The sequence below is a fragment of the Polyodon spathula genome, chromosome 14 (assembly GCF_017654505.1).
Source record: "Polyodon spathula isolate WHYD16114869_AA chromosome 14, ASM1765450v1, whole genome shotgun sequence".
In the NCBI taxonomy this organism is placed as follows: Eukaryota; Metazoa; Chordata; class Actinopteri; order Acipenseriformes; family Polyodontidae; genus Polyodon; species Polyodon spathula.
This window is the reverse complement of record NC_054547.1, coordinates 33382625-33400880: the sequence shown is the minus strand read 5'-3', so window position 1 is coordinate 33400880 and position 18256 is coordinate 33382625. Positions and strand designations below refer to the sequence as shown.

General features: G+C 38.1%; 1 protein-coding gene across 2 annotated transcripts in view; it reads left to right on the top strand.

Moving 5' to 3' along the window:
- The window catches only part of wwtr1 (WW domain containing transcription regulator 1), a 35199-nt gene that overhangs the window by 6607 nt on the left and 10336 nt on the right, over positions 1–18256 (top strand). For both annotated transcript variants that reach the window (XM_041270168.1, XM_041270167.1), the window contains exon 2: positions 17466–17602. In XM_041270168.1, coding sequence (XP_041126102.1) covers positions 17466–17602 — 137 coding nt within the window. The remainder of the gene's footprint in view (positions 1–17465; positions 17603–18256) is intronic.

Genomic DNA, 18256 nt, shown 5'->3' with positions numbered 1-18256 from the left:
ATACCAGATCTAGGGCTGTATATAGATCAGGATACACTCTCCAGCCTTTTGCTAGTGTACCATCTGAGCTTGCCATAAAAAAACAAAACAAAAACAAAGAGCAATTAATTACTGTACCTACAGCTATATTAATGGCTGCCAGTCATTCAGTAATGAAATATAACAAACAACAATTAACCCTGTTCTACCTTCTTGAAATGATTGTTTACATTGTAATGTATACTGTCCTGGTAATTGAGTACTATGTGTGAAACTGAAACAAAAGCAAAATATAAATTTGACAGTAAGTACTTAAATCTTGTATGCCTGATTCTGTTCCTCCTGCCATTTTTTTTTTTTTGCCATAGCTTTTTAGTTTTATTAGGGATTTTATTCAGTGTTGGGTTTTGCATAACCAAATGTAGGTGTCTCACTCTTTAATTGTATTATGAAAAGCAAGCCTGTATCTGGATTGGTGTACTGAATCTCACTCACAGATTGTTGCTAAATGATATCGTAAAAGTCTACCGGAAGCCATAATAGTAGTACAGTATTTCATGTTAGATTTCGAAATGTCGCATCTTTCTATTTTTGGGAATTTTTCATGAAGTATATGGAAAACTCCAAAGTGGTATGTAATTGGAACGTTAATGGAACATTGTTCAGCAGATTTCATTCGGCTTTCTGAAGCAAAGTGAGTTTATTCTATAGGGAGTATGGTAGGGCAGGAGCCCTGCACACGAAGAGGGTTTTTTTATGCATGTATATATTGTAAATAGTATTGTGTGTAATAGTTGTAAATGATTTAATGAAGTGCCTGGTGCTTCCGGGAGAGCTTGCCTGCTGCGGGTGATTACCAGCTGTGAAATCTAATCAGCAGTTAGGTGTGTCTCAGCTAGGCGTCTGGTATAAAAAAGTTCCTAAATCTCTATACTTTAAGGGAATCTACAATCCCTGAACTAATCTTGACTTCAATAAACAAACCCCGACTCTGGCTACACATCTGGCCGTTGGTGGTTTCGGTTTCTTGTTTGGGCTCTGATCCCAGGTTACCCTCCTGGCAATCTGAGGCTTTCAGCAAGGTGATCTGAGGCTTGTCCAGGTAGCGTGGACGATCTTCAGCCCCTTGGCTATGGCTTCGCAGCTGCCCCGAGGTGTATAAATGGGGGCCATAGTTGTATTTCCTCTATTGCTCACAGCTTTTACCTTTAACTCGAACAGCTTTTTAGAAACAGGAATGCAGCTGACTGCTTCTTAATAAGTACAACAAGGAAGATGAATATTTTCTTTCATGCAGTTTTATTGCCAAGCAGTTTTTAAGTTTTGGGAGCAGTATAGCAGTCTGATTTAAATGCTATCATTTGTACTACAAGCTTTTCTGAAAATATACTTACAATGGTTTATTTTACAGTAATACCAGATTTTTGCTTGGTATAGATGCCATATTCTGTTTGGTTCAAAATTCTCAGAAGCTATGAGCCCACATTTATAGTAACTTGTGCAGGAATTTCAGATGTTATGTAAACTGGTTTTAGACTTGCACTAAAACTTGTATTTATACAGGGTGATTAGAAAGTAAGTTTACCACATCAATGATATGGTGCGTTTTTGTGGTAAACTTATTTTCGAATCACCCTGTGTACTGAAATCCCAAACAAGGATACTTTTGTAAATAAAAAGTGATTTTTACTTTACGTATTTTTTCTTAAAGATGTCCGAGTGTGCTGTCTGACCGGCTTACCCTTCTGTGATCTAATTGGCCTATTACTCGTGCACGGTATCAGAAGGAAAACACACACCAAGGTTACTTGTTTCTCAGAACCATTACATTAAAATTGTTTTAATATATATTTTTTAAAAACCAACACAATGTTCCATGTCCCCCCCCCTCCCAGTAAGCCCAGAGAAATATCTCTATCTGAGGATAATGAGTCATGGTCATTTTCTTTGTTGCAGGAATAACGGGTACAGCGACAGCATTGCTCGTGGATTTTTTTTAAAAGCAAAAATAACAAACATGATTAGTTTTCCTTTTAAAAAACAGGAAGAAGCAAAGTAGTGCCTCACTGGAAAAAGGAAAAAAAAAAAGATGGAAAAGCTATCCTTTGCTGTTATGAAAACAGAGATATCCTGTTAGGTACTGTAGAGCCAGACAGAGCTGAAACAGCAGTGCATATCTGCACTCAATTTGTACTTCAAGATAACGCTTTACAGTGGTGCAGAGTGCAAAAACACAAACCTGTTTTAAATATTGTTTACATGGTACGCATACAGTAAGGACTATATAATAATGGATGTGTAAAGCTGAGGGAACGTGAAGACACTTTGTGCCTTGGAAGTTGGTTTCAGGAGACTAGGTTTTAGGCCACTGCATGGCACACCAGGGGAGATTTGATGCAGAAAAGTTGCTGCAAACTAGGTCTCCTGGAACCAGATTTCAAGCCACTGTTCCTGAAAAAGTGGCTTTGTGTTTCTAGCTTCTTTCTCAACTTGGGGTGACGGGCAACAATGTTTTATATTTGAAAGTTTGCTGTGGTTTGCCATTAAGCAAATTGTTAAAAAATACTTAAAGTTGTAGGGTGGCTCAATGGGTTAATTCACCAGCCTCTCTTTCTTTAACCTCTGACAGTTGGACTGTATCCATTCTTTGCTTAAGAGGCCCCAGAGTGAATCATGTTTCTGACTGAATTGAAACTGCTGGGTCCATGCTAAATCTGATGCTGACTAATTGCACTTGTATCAGCATGACAAAGTCTCCCCTGAGTCTGTACAGGAGGGTCACAATGTGGAGTTTAACCTGCAGGTACAGAAGATCTGTTTGCTCAAGTTTCAAGCTTCTGATCACCTAAGTAATATACTTAACAGTGGGCAGTTCTGAACCCAGGCCAGGCTGCAGGTGAATGTGGAGTTCAAGCTCTGCTTAGACCATTACAATAACCTTGCATTGACTCTCTAAGTGTATCACTATATGCAATCAGTAAAGTGAACAAGTTGAGTAAATAAACATTTGCTGTAATGGGCAGCAGTTAAAAAAAGAGTGGGGGTGAAAGGTCATTGAGTAACTTCCTTATGGAAAGAAAACAAAAGTAAGAGTTAAGACTTCACAATGATTGTCAGCATTTTCACCAAGTGCTGCTTTAAGCATTAAACCCAATTAGTGCTTTCCTTTGGCCAGTCCATGTTTCTCACAAGCCTTTTCTTTCACCAGAGGGATATTCGCAGATGCAGACAGTAATTCCTTCTCTGTGATTGCACAACATGTCACCTCTTAAACACACAAATAGTTATTTCGTAACTTTAGAAGCACTGGCAGCTGTGCTGTAGAATTGAATAAATCCGTAATGCAGCTCCTTAGGGTTTCACATTTTCTTAGAGCTGCAAACTTTTTTTTTTTTTTTACCTGTCTAAGAGAAATTGAGATTTATTAATATGCTATAAAATAAAAAAAATATATACAAAAAACCTGTGAAATTACATGCCAACCCCCAATTATTAATTTTTTTGTACACACTGTAATATAGAATATATCCAGAATTACACATTCAAATACTGCCAGAAAGAGCACAATTTCCAGGATATCTACTTCGTATGAATGCATTGGGAGGTTTCAAGTGTGTCTCTTATTGAGTTTAAAGCCGTGTTGTGCTGTGCGGTGAGGAGAGTGAGCACTACAGCTGCTGCAGCCCTCTCTGTTCATCACCAGGAATGTGAGCAGTAGCTATGTGGGTGTATTGTTCCCAACAGGAGAAAGGATTTATCAAACCCAACTGCAGTTCTATACTGTTGGCATTTCATTCACCAGTCCAGTGGTTGTGTGCACATTTGGCAGGCGTTGCAAAGATAAAACACCTAAAGGATTACACAGCCTCATTTTATTTCATTAATAAATCAGCTGCCTTTAACCTTTGGACACTTCTTGACTTCACAAAACAGTAACTCAAAGATAAACAGGGAAAAATCATAGGAAATATTATAAATGGGAATAGCCAAGTCTGGTTTACTCACCTGCTGTTTACTGTGCGTTATTGAGTTATGCTTATAGACTTAATAAAGCCTCAATGGATATTTCAGTCAAAAATGAATGGTAGGAACTGGCATATTTTACAGGATTTGTTTCTTAAGACCAACAAGGCAAGTTTAATGCAACACCAGGAAACTTTTTTTTGCTTTTCTGGCAACTTTCCAATCAACTACGGGTTATTTTCAGTAGTTCAAATTAAGATTGTTTATGTATTGTGGCTGAAACTATTCACACGGTGAAAATTGATTAAAAATGTCCACATGAACACGTTGCCCAGAAGTTTCCCGGTAGTTTAACATTTGAACCAATGTATTGGTCTTATTCCTACTGGATACACTGGGATTTCCAGGTGTTCAAGTGGATGTGTCTTGATTTGAGTTTCTGACCGTACAGAGGAAAGAAAGGGCTTGAGTGGCTCAGGGGCCTGGGGGTCCTGGTTAACAGCACATTCTCCTCCTGCCACACAGATGGCTTTCCCAGTATCAGTTTTGCAGTTTCTTTTTTAATTATTACAGCTGTAACATCACATCCTGTTCACCAGGACAACATCAGCTGGTGACAGACAAAGAGTCTTATTCATGCACATAGTTGCAGGATCATAAATCTCAGAAAATCGTGAGAAAGTTGCTCCCGAGCAGCTGTCTCAAGTTTGTTTGTTTATTTATTTGTTTATTTTTTCCTGGTTCACTTTGCCTTGTTGAGTAACATACAAGTTACAATAGTGGCATGACTGTAGAATATCTTTTGTATCCTGGGCCCATTGCATTTTGCAAACACAAGTAGCTTTTGCTGTAAGAATATGTTGCTTACGATTCTTGAATGTTATCACAAGAACTCTCGATTTTAATCCCGCTGTACTGCTTGTGAATTATCCCATTGTTTTGTTCGGTCAGAACTTCTCGGGTTGTTTCAGTAGCGACTGGTGACCAGTTTCAAGTGGTAAAGTGCATTGGGCCATATCCTGAAAGCAGTATTCCAATGCTAAGTTTGCATATGTTTGTACTGTAAAAGTAAATACAAAATGTTAATGCTGCAAAACTTTGAGCAGGTAACTCGGTTGAAGCCAGCATAATCTCAGAAGGTTAATGAAACAACTGTAAGAGTATAAAACTAACTTAGTTGTAATAAAACAGCAATGAAATGGTTGTTTGACGAAGTTTCTTGCTAGTCTTAAACTGTTAAAATGAGTTTTATTCCTCCCAGACATAGGGCCATATACTGTATATGTTAGGAGTCCATGGTGCACATACCCTAGCTCTGTAACATTACCCGTTTGTTTACCGGTGAAAACTTAGCACTAGAGTAAATGCTTTGTGAATCTGTCCAGTTTTATTGGTATTTATTGATCTTGTAATACATGTATGCATATATTTCTTTATTTAAAAAAACAGAGCAGCTTGTTACTTAAATCTACAATGGGCAAGTGCAAAAACAGTGGCATTCAAAGAAAAAATGAGAATGGCTATTACTGACTACGAAAGCTATTTAATTACACAGATTAATCTTAAAAGTCTGCCTTTGTTCGTGGCAGGCTATAAAAAATGCAAATAGAAAGAAATAGGAAAAAAAGCTTAGTAATTGTATAGCAGGAGGTCCCTTATTCAGTGTACATGCGAACATATTTATCTTAAATCTGTACTGAAGGCTGGATTCCTTATGGTGCCTGTCTTCATTGGCATGTCTACTGTAGGGTTTTTTTGTTTATTTATTTTTTTTACAAAGGGCTTATTGTGTCCTGGTATAGCTAAATTCAAAATGATTTATTATTTCTCAGAACGAAGTGTATATTTAAATGTTTGTGGCTGTTGTGTATTGGAACATAATGGTAGAGAGTTCCTTAGCCTGAATGTACAGTACAACAAGTTCTACCACACAAGAAGCAAAGAAAGTGTTATTGGAAGCATTCTAATGGAAGATACTGGTACAGTATGGGCCGTGCAGCTAACTGAACGTGAAAAACGTTTTACAGGCTTTTGTATAGTGTAGTTTTGTCGAAGCTGTCTGAGTTTTGTCATTTTGATGCGTCTTTCCTCTTATTTATAGTACATCATTACAGAGTTGCAGCGATCAGCTCCTACTAGCACAGCACTAATGTTTGCAACCCAGCTGTCACGAAGAATAAGGAAAAATGGAATTTCGGGAAGCCATTCATAACGACGGTGTCAAAAAAACACAGGAGGCCGAGTGTGCAAACGCATCCCCTGCCCAAGGTTTAAGTTCTTGGACCGACACAGCTAGTATGACAAGAGCCCTGCTACCTTTCAAAAGCAGGGGTCAATTAGCTGCTAGCAGACACAGTTTCTTTATTTTGGAAGGGTTTTCTATAGGCACAGGACTTTTTATCCAGGCCTTGCCAAAGTCTGTTTTTGATGGCAACAGACCTTTTTTTCCCTCGTCTTCAGCAAAGAGCGACTGTCTGGTAAGGCTTCCTGCAAACACCACACCAGACTAGCAAGAGGACATCTCTCCAAACGAGTCTCTATGAAAAATTACTTTTAGGCACCCCGATCGCTCCTCACAATGATGTTATTTTTGTACTGTTGTTTTGTTTCAGTGGCAAAAGCTACTGTTTGCTAACATTTGCTAACGTTGCTAACATTCTCTTTAGTACATGATTTGGTGGTCCTTTTTGAACACTTGTGGTTTGAAATGTGTGTAGACAATTGCCTACAGGTATCTGTTGAATTAGTTGTTTATTCATTTTGTGTAAAATGATTGTCTAAAAATAAAGATGAATAATTGACAAATTGTGACATCAATAGATCACAAATTTAACTAGCTACATGTGTGTGTATTTAAAACCAGTGATTTGTTGGGTGTTGCAACTTTCCAGCCATTTTCCACTGCATCTTAAAATCAGGAATGCTGGGCATTGAGAGCTAATACGTGGTAACCATGGCTATGACAGAAATGCAGCTTAGGCCCAGTACATCTCTGCATGGTCCGATTGCACTGCATTCCTATTTTCTATTAAACACCAAAAGAGTGCTGCTGCCCAAGGTCACCAAGGTACAGGCTGGAAGCTGTTACCATTTTCTGTAAGCTAATCAATTTATTGACCTGGAAACCAAGGTTGTGAGAATGGATGGTGTACCAGACTCGGCTTTGTACCAGTGTGTACCTATTTCTCTGTGACCAGCTTCCTGTTTACAAAATTCCTGGAGACCCTGTGGTCTTATCAGCTGCAAATGGCCTGACGTTCAAAGCAGGGAGGAGCCAAGACGGTGGTTCGGACTTCCATAGGGGAACTGCCGTGAAAATTCTGGATCTCTCTTAGTTATCAGTTTCAACGTGTGTAAAATACTGTAGTTAACATCCTTCACTCTTGCAAAGAAAGCACTTAAGCACAATGATTTTAAACTAATGCAGAAATGACAGAAGTTTAGCTGAATACTACCAACTAGCTCCTGCATTTGATAGACTTGTGTCTGTTGTCTTGTCTTGTGGAGTTGATTCTTTTGTTTAAACTAACATATAGACCTGACCTTTTCTTAGATATTCATTTTAATCATTACATGTTCTACATAATTAATACTTTATTAATATGGTGATCTGGGTGACATGTTACGACAGGAAATGGGTGTTTCCTCATTTTTTTGTATTTATTTGTTTTTAATGAGAGCATCTGATTTTGAAGCCAGTGTAATTTGATTTTAGGTGTACCATTTATATCTTCTAGTTGTTGCATGCACTGTGGTTGACATCCTGCGTCACTGTTACGGTGCAGTTAATTATTCCTAACTTTTCTTCTGATTGCCATCATAGGCCATGTTTGATACATATGTCTCTGCTCTACAACTCTATAGAGTCACATGCACTTGTAAGGTAAAGAACTGCCAAAGGATTAGTATACAATTTTTTTTATGATATCACCTTCTGATCGTTTGACGCGCTTATTTGCGGCAAGATTCACTGGGTTGTTTACTTACACAATTTACTTCCGCATGCATGTTGTAATTACAGCTATCTCATGATTTCTCTTATGAACATTTTTTTTTTTTTTTTTTTTTTAGCTTATTAAGTGATTCCTGAGTTGAGATGCTTGGCATATGTTTAATCATTTAATAATGTTCTTAATTTTGAACATTCCTGCAGTGTAGGCTTAGTTGTTAATTTTTTTGTTTTATGTATGTGACATTTTTATGATGTGCGCATATGCTTTTTTGATTTAAAACAAAAAATAAATAAATAAACAGTACCGGCAGTGTTCATGGTCACCCAGCAAGACTGGAGATGCAATTTGATTCTCAGAACCTCTGCAGTGACACCAATGCCCTTCAAACTCTGGGTCTTACTGAGTTCTGTATAGTTTTTAAGATCATACTGCAAATGCATTGTAACACAAGGTAATAAACATGCACATGGAGATCAGGAAAAAAGATCTTTTGTGTTCCCATCTGAAGTATTTCTGCATATGAATGTTTAACTTGACAATTTTCTTCTTGTTTGACATGAGCCCCTTTCATGGAGTCCAGCAGTTATTTAGCATACTGTGCCTGTAGCCAAGCTCTTCAGATTATGTTATCAATATGGCTGAATGGTGCATTTGTTTCTAGCTCGTGCTGCTGTGTCGCTGTATGGTGAGGTTCACATGAATGAATCTAATACAGGAAAATTAGTCTGGTTAGTGTTAGCTGTAATTAATTAAGTCATTAGGAGATTTGTTGACGGCACGCACTGTCTACCAAGCTGTGTCTGTGGTAGTCGTCCTATGAAAGGAGCTGCTTTTAAAGAAGGTTAAGCTAATTTCCTGAACCCTGTTCACTTCAACAGGTTGTTTGTTTCTGTGTGAAAACACTTTAATGGAAAATTCATTTAAAGGGCTTATGCAATTATGTTGCTGTAAAGACAGTGGTGTATATAGTGCAACATTGTGTAGTTATTTTTCACATTTTAACTGGGAGTGTATTGAATATATTTTACTTTGTTAAAATGTCCATATCCTGGTATAATGTTAAGCCAATGAAGATTAAAAAATAATCAAATAAATTATTTGAAAAAATCAAATAATGTTTGTTGCTTTATAGCTGTTTGGAGGTTAACAGAATTGGCACGAGACGCATTGTATATGTGTACGCCCTTGTTTATTTAAAGTAATTCTATATCTACAATATCATATAAGGATTATGAATTTGTAAGAAGGTGTTTACTGTCTTGCGTGTACAGCAATATTCCTCCTTGGGGTTCTGGCTGTTTGAGTTTGATGCCTCACACTGTTTCTGTGCGAGTTCCTACTGTAAGCCCTCAGCTAGTGACTGATACTGGCAGAGAAGTGTGATAGCTATAGTTAGAACGCTCCATGAACAACTGTGCTTCAGTGTCTGCTGCAGGGTTCCCACCAGTTGTTTCAAGGGTAACAAGAGGAGCCACCAGTAGTGCTTTGCAACAGCTGTACAAGTGGACCTGAGGGAAACTAGCCCATCTATGAGCCTACAGATATTCTCAGATCACACCAAGAATACACAGTGGATTAAAGATTAAGCATCGGTATCACATCTGCATATTAAGAAAAGCTTTGCTCAATAGGTTTTATTTAAATTTTATTGCAGATATCGTTCTGTCGTAATGATATTAGTATATTTAATGACCGGATACTTCTTTTTTTTTTCTTAGTTTTAGTTTTTTGCTTGAAAATTCATGCCGCCTATTCATGTATTATTTCAATAGAAACTTACTATAAATCTATAGCACTCACATTCTATGGCATTGTAATCCTAGTGCTACAGCACTGGTGAAGGCATAGCTGAAACATTTATCTTCTTGACTGTTTAATCCTTGGTTAGCCTATTTGTCATTAGTAGAAAAATGTTACCAGCATGTGACGTGGAAAAAAAAAAAACTCATAAAATATAATATTCGTTTACAGTAAGGGCTGAGATTACAGCAATATCCACTTCAATGAAATTCTAAAGCTGATTCTGATTCTTGTGTGCTGCTTTGTTTCAAAGAATTTAAGGGTAGACTTGAGTTCCCAGGTGCTTCTGTATCTGAGACACACACATAACTGATGTTTCTCTTCCAGTGAGAACTTACTTTGTCACAAATAACCCTAACAAAGAATTGGCATGTACTCTATCTCTCCAGAACAGTGAAACACCTTGCAGACTCATCACATTGAATCTGTGCTGATATTGCCAAAATATTAGCAACCTGGGTGTTTTCTAATGTAATTCAGATAAACATTAGGATAGAGAATGACTGACGTTACTTTCTTTAGGTTGAGCAGAGACATGGTTTAAAGTTTCATTCGCAGTTTGAGTTGTTCAGACATGTATTTGGTTGGCGCTGCACTGCAGTCCCATACTGTCTTGATTATCCAGAGCAGCTCTCACAGTGTTGTGTTGGTTAATGGAACAATCTATTAATAGCCCCGCATTCCATTTCCTTCTCCTCCCTCTCTTCCATTTTGTAATTCAATTTAATACATCTGGCTCCAAAATTCCAACTGGTGTGTCTAAATATGCTGCAGCAGCTACAAACAATTTGAACCCTAAGATTTCTCTGGGTGGGGAAACATGTATTTACTCGTTGTACTTTGAATAAAACAGTGGTCAGCAGAATTGCATACTTTTTTATGTAAGTTACAAAATTAAATCAGACATTGATGTGACTATTTCTAATTAATGTGTCTGGTCGAGTGGGGTCCCAACATAATACCTTGCCATAGTCATCAGCATAAATGTACATTTCCAGACTGGTCAGGTTACAAATAAACCTGTATTTTATATATTATACGTATTATAAGGAGTATATTGCCATTAGAAATGTGGAACAGGTTTAGGTATGTATACTGTAGGGCTTCCCTACCATACCCCCAATGTGTGTGTGACAATTTAATTACCAAACCTCACTCTTTGTTTTCAAAAGAGTCTCAGCTTTTGTCTTTGTCTAGAGTTTGCCCTAACAGAAGACTGGGTGTGAAATGTATCGTATTAAAAGGGAGCGGGGAGTTCGAATGAAACCCTTCAGTACTAGATTATTGTTACCTGTCTCTGTCGAGTCCGTTGTGGAATTAAGAGTTATTGAGAGAGGCGTCAGTAGGTATGTAACAAAAGCAAACTGGCGTCACATAGAAGCTACATTAGGGGATCAAAAGCAGAGAGAATTTAAATCCTTTTAACTCCTTCTAGTCCATATCTGATAAATTGCCATGTTTAGGTATCTGATGAATTAATGATTTCATGAATGGTTGCAGGGATTTGATAGTTTGATCGACTCTCTGGTTTGTCTGTCTTTAATAGAAGGCCAATTTTAACCCGATAAGATCTCTTGTCCTCAGAACAGCCATATACCGGCATTGTACTGTTACAGTTTTGTTTGTGGGTCTGTGCCAAACTAAAGGATTACACTGCACAAAAGATAAAATAAAAAGATTGAACAGGTTCTCAAATATCCCTATGTTATTCTGTGAAAACATAAGTTCAAGATCAAGAAGCTTTGCGAATGTCGGTGGCACAGCCCCCATAGCCTGAGACCTGACTCAAAGCCTGATTCCGGTACGGCCCTGCAAAAAGGACACTTTTTCAGTGGAAACGGTATTAGTGCTGTGCACTGACCACTTGACCAAATAGCCTCCCGAGTTAGATAATTCCAAAGTGTCCTTTGACCACTGCCCCTACACTGACATATGCTGTAAGTAAGTGCCTTTAACAAAAACAGCAATGGATCTGGAAACTAGTCTAGAGCAGGATAGAAATTCCCAACAGCTGCCCATAGCTGCTGACTGATTACACCCAGCCTCAGAATCTTCATGGCCTGTTTATTTTTAGTAGTCTTTATCCACATTCTTCAAATAAGTCTGTATACTTGGTATGACAACAGTGGCAACTAGACACCCCATAGGAACTTTAGAATCGCCAATATTATTTTGTATAGTCTTACCAACGGAACTTTAAAATCTTACACTGGCGATCATTTAGGAATCCAAAATTCTGTATTTATTATCCCCCTCCAGAACCCACCATGACTGTAGTGCAGTGGAGATGGCCATACATCCAAAGGTATGACTGTCACACAAAATGCAGGATTAACATTCCATAGCACAAGTTCTTGAAAATCTAGTAAAACATAAATTATGGTTACGTACTTAAACATCATTTCTGATTTGTTGGGCTAATGAAGCCTACATCATAACGGCTTGCCTGGAGTTAATGCATGGACGTTAGCCTATTCTATCTTGGGCTTTTGTGCCAAACCAAGTTGCATTAAGTAAAATAGTATGACTGACACAAGCTAGACTGCTGATGCACTGTTTCGTTTATGTTTTGAACAAAGAATATAGTCTGTAGGTCTGGTCCAAAAAGACTAAGAGCAGGGCGAGTTGAGTTTAGAGAGCAGAGACAAGACTTGCAGTAATTATTGTTCTCCCTCTGACAGGATGTGCTCAGCAGAGCTGATATCTGTCTGGCTTAGATACAAGAGCCACGTGACTGCATGCTGTTTCCCCAGACTCGTGGTTCACAGAAATGGCTTGGAAACATTGTTTCTGTGCATTTCCTTCACCAACAAAATCAGAGTCACGCAAAAACAGAAACAATCACTGCAGCTTATAAAGCATTTGATATTTACACAGCATACAGTACAAGCATATCTAACTAAAAGTCTCAGTCATGTGCAGTGTAGCTCAGATATTGTAACCTGGACCTTCTCATGTACAGTAAATGTGTCCTGCAATAAAACCATTAAATACATTAGGGCTCACGAAGATGCCCATTTTAAATTCTGTGTTTTAGATTTGGTAGTGGCAAAAGCATTTATGCATTCAGCAAAGCGCTAGACGTCCATTGTAGCAGGTGAGACCAAACAGGTTTTTTGACTTCCTGGAAAAGAAGGCCAGTTGATGAACTGCTGTGATTTTCTTTCCTTCTTTCTTTCTTTCTTTCTTTCTTTCTTTCTTTCTTTTCTTTCTTTCTTTCTTTCTTTGGGGTTATTATATTATATTTCTGAATCCAGTAATTTGATCGTTTTCTACATTACTACTGTGATCTGGTAGTAAAATCTGAGACCGGTTCCTCTCCTCTTGGGATTAGTGAGCATTTCGCTCGCCCCTACCCTTCATCCCTCATGGGAGCCTCGCTCTGCAGCTCCGCAGCTGCCCAGCACCTGTTTGGGTAGAATCCTGGGGGTCGCAGGGCCTCCTAAGCAGCAGGGAGTGACTCCGGCAACATTGGCCTTGTTTCTAGAGCAGGCAGGCAGGCAAACCGGGAGAGGGCTGTAGATCTCTCTTGTGGGAAACAAGGACACACAGCAGCTGCACTTTTATTTTTGTGGTGCTTTTATATCTAAAGAAAAGAAAATAATTTGCAACAAGCAGCAATCAATTAGTTTAAGCACTTAATAGGTTGTATCTGTATTTTTATTCAACCTCAATAAACCAGCTCTTGTGTTGTGCAACTGCATTGATTTGCATAAAATAAAGGAGCGACAGGTTTCCCAGTGTTTAAAGTAGGCAGTCTACAGTGCAGCAGGAAGTGGCTAATCTTTTAAATGCATTGTGAATGGTGCAGAGTGAGTCACTCTGTGTGAGTTGGTTGTTGGTGGTGGTGAGTCAAAGATTTGTTGCCTGCACTGCACCGGGTTTTCTTTTAAGTGTGTTTGTGTACAACTGAGTCAAACAAGAGAAACTCCCGCCTCCCCACCTCCAGACACACAAAGCCAGCCTGGAAGGTGAGGTGGTCATAACTTGATTGCTCCTTTGATGCCTGAGAGTGTAGTAACTGCAGGGGCAAGCTTCTGACATGTTGCCAAGGCAACCTGGGGAAGCTGACTCTTGTGCTTGTCCCTGGTTTGTTAAATACTTTGCTGCCAACACTGCAACTTTCAGGAATGCCAAAATGCTATCTGTTTGAGTGCAAAGACCTTGGTACTGCTGGCCTACTGTGTGGTGTTGTAGTTTTAAAAGTCTAATGGTGGTATTGCGAAGTGACAGTTAAGTGTTCATGCTTACTTAAGGGGGCACAGTTATTTAGAACTTGCATTTAGAAAGCTCACCTAAGTGTTGTTTCTAAATGTGGTAATTAAACTCAGATTGCCTATAACTGTGCCAATTGTTCAGGATTGAGTGCAGGGATGGAAAGTGCATAGCAGATTGATCCTTTCCTGGTTTAACTATGAGTTTAATAAGATATTCCTGAGCTTGTTGCCTTTTACACTGTAGCTTATCAAACACTTAGTAATACCGCAAATGGCTGAAACTGCTATGCTCTTATTTCCATCCTCGAAGTGGTGAATTAATTGAGACCAACTGGCCTCCAAAATCTTTTCATTTATCAACAGACTTCAGTTCCCAGATGAAACAATTTAATACGTTTCACAGTACTTTAACATATTAGAATCTGAAACTACAGTACACCCTCGTTATAACGGCTTTCATTATAACGAACCTTCGGCTATAACGAACCTGCCCTCTGGAGCCCAAATATAAAAACATTTAAAAAGATAATATAAACACACTGTCAACATCCCGGTCTGTATGCATGGGATGTCACCTCTGTAGTGAAGTCAGCTCTTTTGTCTTTTTTAAAAAGCACGTAACTATGCCTCAAAGTTGCAACAAAGCTGGAAACTATATTGATTGTTGAAAAAAGGAGTAACGCAGGCATATCTCTGTCGTGAATATAGGTTGTCAAAAAACACTCTGTTTTTTGGCAAAATTGATTAAAAGAAAAAACAACAACAACAAAAAAACTTGAGAATCCAAACTTTTCATGTCAGGTTGATTTTGAATAAAAACGGGGCTTTTGCTTTTTGTACTGTGTTTTAATTATTTAATGAATAGGATCAATCAAAGTCAGAATACTGCATACATGAGACAAACGGGTACATGTAGTTATACTTTTATTCACAATCCATCTCATTAACTTACTCTTGCAGTTTATCGTTTACTTTGATTGTGCTTTCGCTATAACAAACCCCTCGATATAATGAACAAAAGGCTCAGACTCCAACAGGTTCCTTATAGCGACAATGTACTGTATGTAAATTTAAGTCTTCGGTCAATAGCCACATGGTTAAGGAGTGCGACTAATATACCCTTGTTTTTCATGTAAATGGCTTCTCAGAAGAAGTAATTCAGCCAGGGTACAGTTTAAAAGATGGGAGTGCCTCGTTGAGTGCTAGTGACAGGCTAATTATTTCACAAGAAGGGCAAGCCATCAGGCTTCATGGTTTTGCAATTCAGGTCATATATAATGAATTCTGAAAAGTCAACTCTAAATGGCAAAACCTGATTGAAAAACACATAGTGACAGGTGGTAAACAACACAGGACACATTTATAGACCAAAACTGGTGTGTAATATCTGGCTATGTCCATTGTTGGATATTATAGTTTCAATATAAATGCACGACTGAATTCACTTAGGTTTACAAAACAAAATGTGAACATACTGAAAACGCCTGTTGTAAGTATGCGGTTGGAACAATACATTTTCTATAAATTGAAAACTGTTTTTTGCTTATTTAGTAAACTCTGCCAGCTTTTGAAGCAGGAGCCTAAACAATAGTCAATGGGCAAAACAAAATCTATCTTAAAAGACGGGGTTGTTCTTACTTAAGTGTTGATGCAACCTACAAAAATGCAGGACAGCCGGAATTTCAAAAAACAGCAGACGACTTCCGAGGCTGAGAATTTGAGACTCGGGTGCTCAAGGAAAGTCAGCCTCTGTCTACAGACTGAAAAGTAGAACAAAAAGAAAATAAGGAAATGACATTGTCCTCGCAACAGCAGAAGAACTTCCTTACGGATTCCAAAGTATGGATCGACGACCTACTGTAAGATTCAGATAAATCTCAGAACATAATATTGCCTCAATGCTTCCAAAAATATATATAAATGTAGATTCAATTCACTGTCTTTTAAAGTTGTAAGACAACTGAGGATGTGGGTTTCATTTTGGTAGTGGTAAATATTTTATTCTATTGCTCATTAAAACAAGCTGGGGTTGAGAGCTTCAGTAGATCATAAAAGTACAACATGAATGAGGTGCTGCTGTGTTGCGAAAACGGTTTAAGATTCAAGGATAATTACTGATTAATGAAGAGTGTGCCAATACATGTAGGAGGAGCAGTTTAATAAATGACTTTAAACTACAGGTAAAGGATGAATCAGCCATGTTGCATGCTTCCATGACACATTAAATTGGCAGAGACTGAAAGGCCCACCCTTTTAATGAAGATGCCCTCAGACGGTAGACAAATTTATATATATATATATATATATATATATATATAATATATTATATATATATAAATATATGATATATATTTGCCTACATAAACGGATGTCAAACTATTTGGTTTAACCATACTAATACTGTAGATTGCAAAGCAGGTCATATACTGTAAGGGAGTAAGCCTCGAATAAGAGATCTGTAAGCGTATAAGCGCCATCAGTTCCTTCATTATTCTTTCTTGGAATCTTTAAATAAAGACTCTAGCATTATGATCTCTGTGTCACATCCTAGGAACATAATCTTTTTTATTTTTTTAAAGGTTGACCCACCCTAGTGAATTAAAAAGTCTAATTTCTTTACAATTCTGTACCATTACTTTTATGCTGGATAAATCTTGTTTTTAGCATATTTGTTAAACGTAAAATTTTTAGACAATAAAGAATTCGATACCTCACCATTTGGCTTATCGGTGGTCGTTTTCAGACAGTGCTAATGCATCCAAAAGCGTGTGCTTTCTACATAAAAGCAACCATTAACTTTACACACTGTGGTGAGACCTGGCACTGGAGTGTTGTTTTTGAGTCTGGGTGAAAGTCTTCATTCACAGCCATGATGCTTATTGTATGTAACTGTTGGGCAACCTGTAGCATGTAACTTGGAGTTGATTCCTTGTAACACCGGCTAAACATTACAGGGTGGAGTAGCCAATGTCTTATACACCCTGCTGTGCAGCATTCTTCAACTGATGAGTCGATTAAGGAAAAACCTGTGTGTTTTATTTTGTGTACAACTGTAAGTCGTCTTGCTTAAGGGCATCTGCTAAGAAAATAATAATAATAATAATTATTATTATTATTATTATTATTATTATTATTATTATTATTACTATTATTACTATTATTAATCGAGCAAGGCAGAGTGTGTGCTGTCATCAGATAGGCGTTGTCAGTAAAGCAAGGCATAGGTGAAAGATTGAATACACTGTGAGGAGCCAGCATGAGCTTCTGCATTGTTATTCTGAAATATCTTTAGCTACAAAAACATTGTGTCATTGTTTAGCATATAGCTTCTTTTTTTACACGCTGAGTAGTTTGTTGAATTGCAGGACCCCCCCACCCCAGCAGCCATCGCATAAACAGACATAATACACAAACCTCCTTTTCATTCATGCATTTCAAATTTGAAAAACTCTTTTGTAAAATCAATGCCTTTTTAAAATGTTGAACATGAAGCAAACATAACAAGTAATACAATAGACAGTTAATGTGTCTTCTTTTTCTCTGCCCTGTACAGCCACATGGAAAAGATAACCACATGGCAGGATCCACGAAAGACCATGAGCCAAGCGATGAACCAGATGAGCCTCCATCCACCGGCCGCATCCACCCCAATGCAGCAGAGATCGATGGCAATGTCTCAACCAAACCTGGGTGAGCCTCTCTTTTTGACACCAATCTCAAAACGCCAAGAGCAGGGGGTTGTTTGGGGTTCAGCCTGTTGGCCTGTTCCCGTCCAGGGGCGCTCCTCACCTGGACGAGCCACACTGACTAATGCTCGCTGTCAGAGCTTCTCATATTCTAGCCCGGGAGTGTGTATTGGGTTCAGCAGGACTATGCAGTACCAGCATTCCTGTGGGCCCTGCTGTTTCAATATACCGGGCCATATTTTCAAAGCGTTCTGCTCCAATCTTTAATTAAAAGCTGTTTTTTGAAAGCGGTACTCCTGTTAATTTTACAAAACTAGAACCAAACAACTATGTTCTGTATTTCCAAGTTCTCTTCAGCACTCTTGAGGTGTCTTTTGTAACTTTAAAAATATTTTCTTCTCGATTTTAAAGTTAATAGAGGAAGGTCTTTTAAAAAAGATGTCGCATAACTTTTTAATCCCGTGATAGCAACATATTTGTCTCAAATGCTATGTAGATGTATGTAGTGTTCCACCATGCATGTATTTAAAGCTTATCTTGACAGAACGTCAGCTTGCTTTAATTAAATCAACAGTCTTGAATTTACATTTTGAATCAGTTTAGATATAGCATGGTAAATGAATGAGTCTTTGATGTAGCATTATTTTTAATAAGTTCT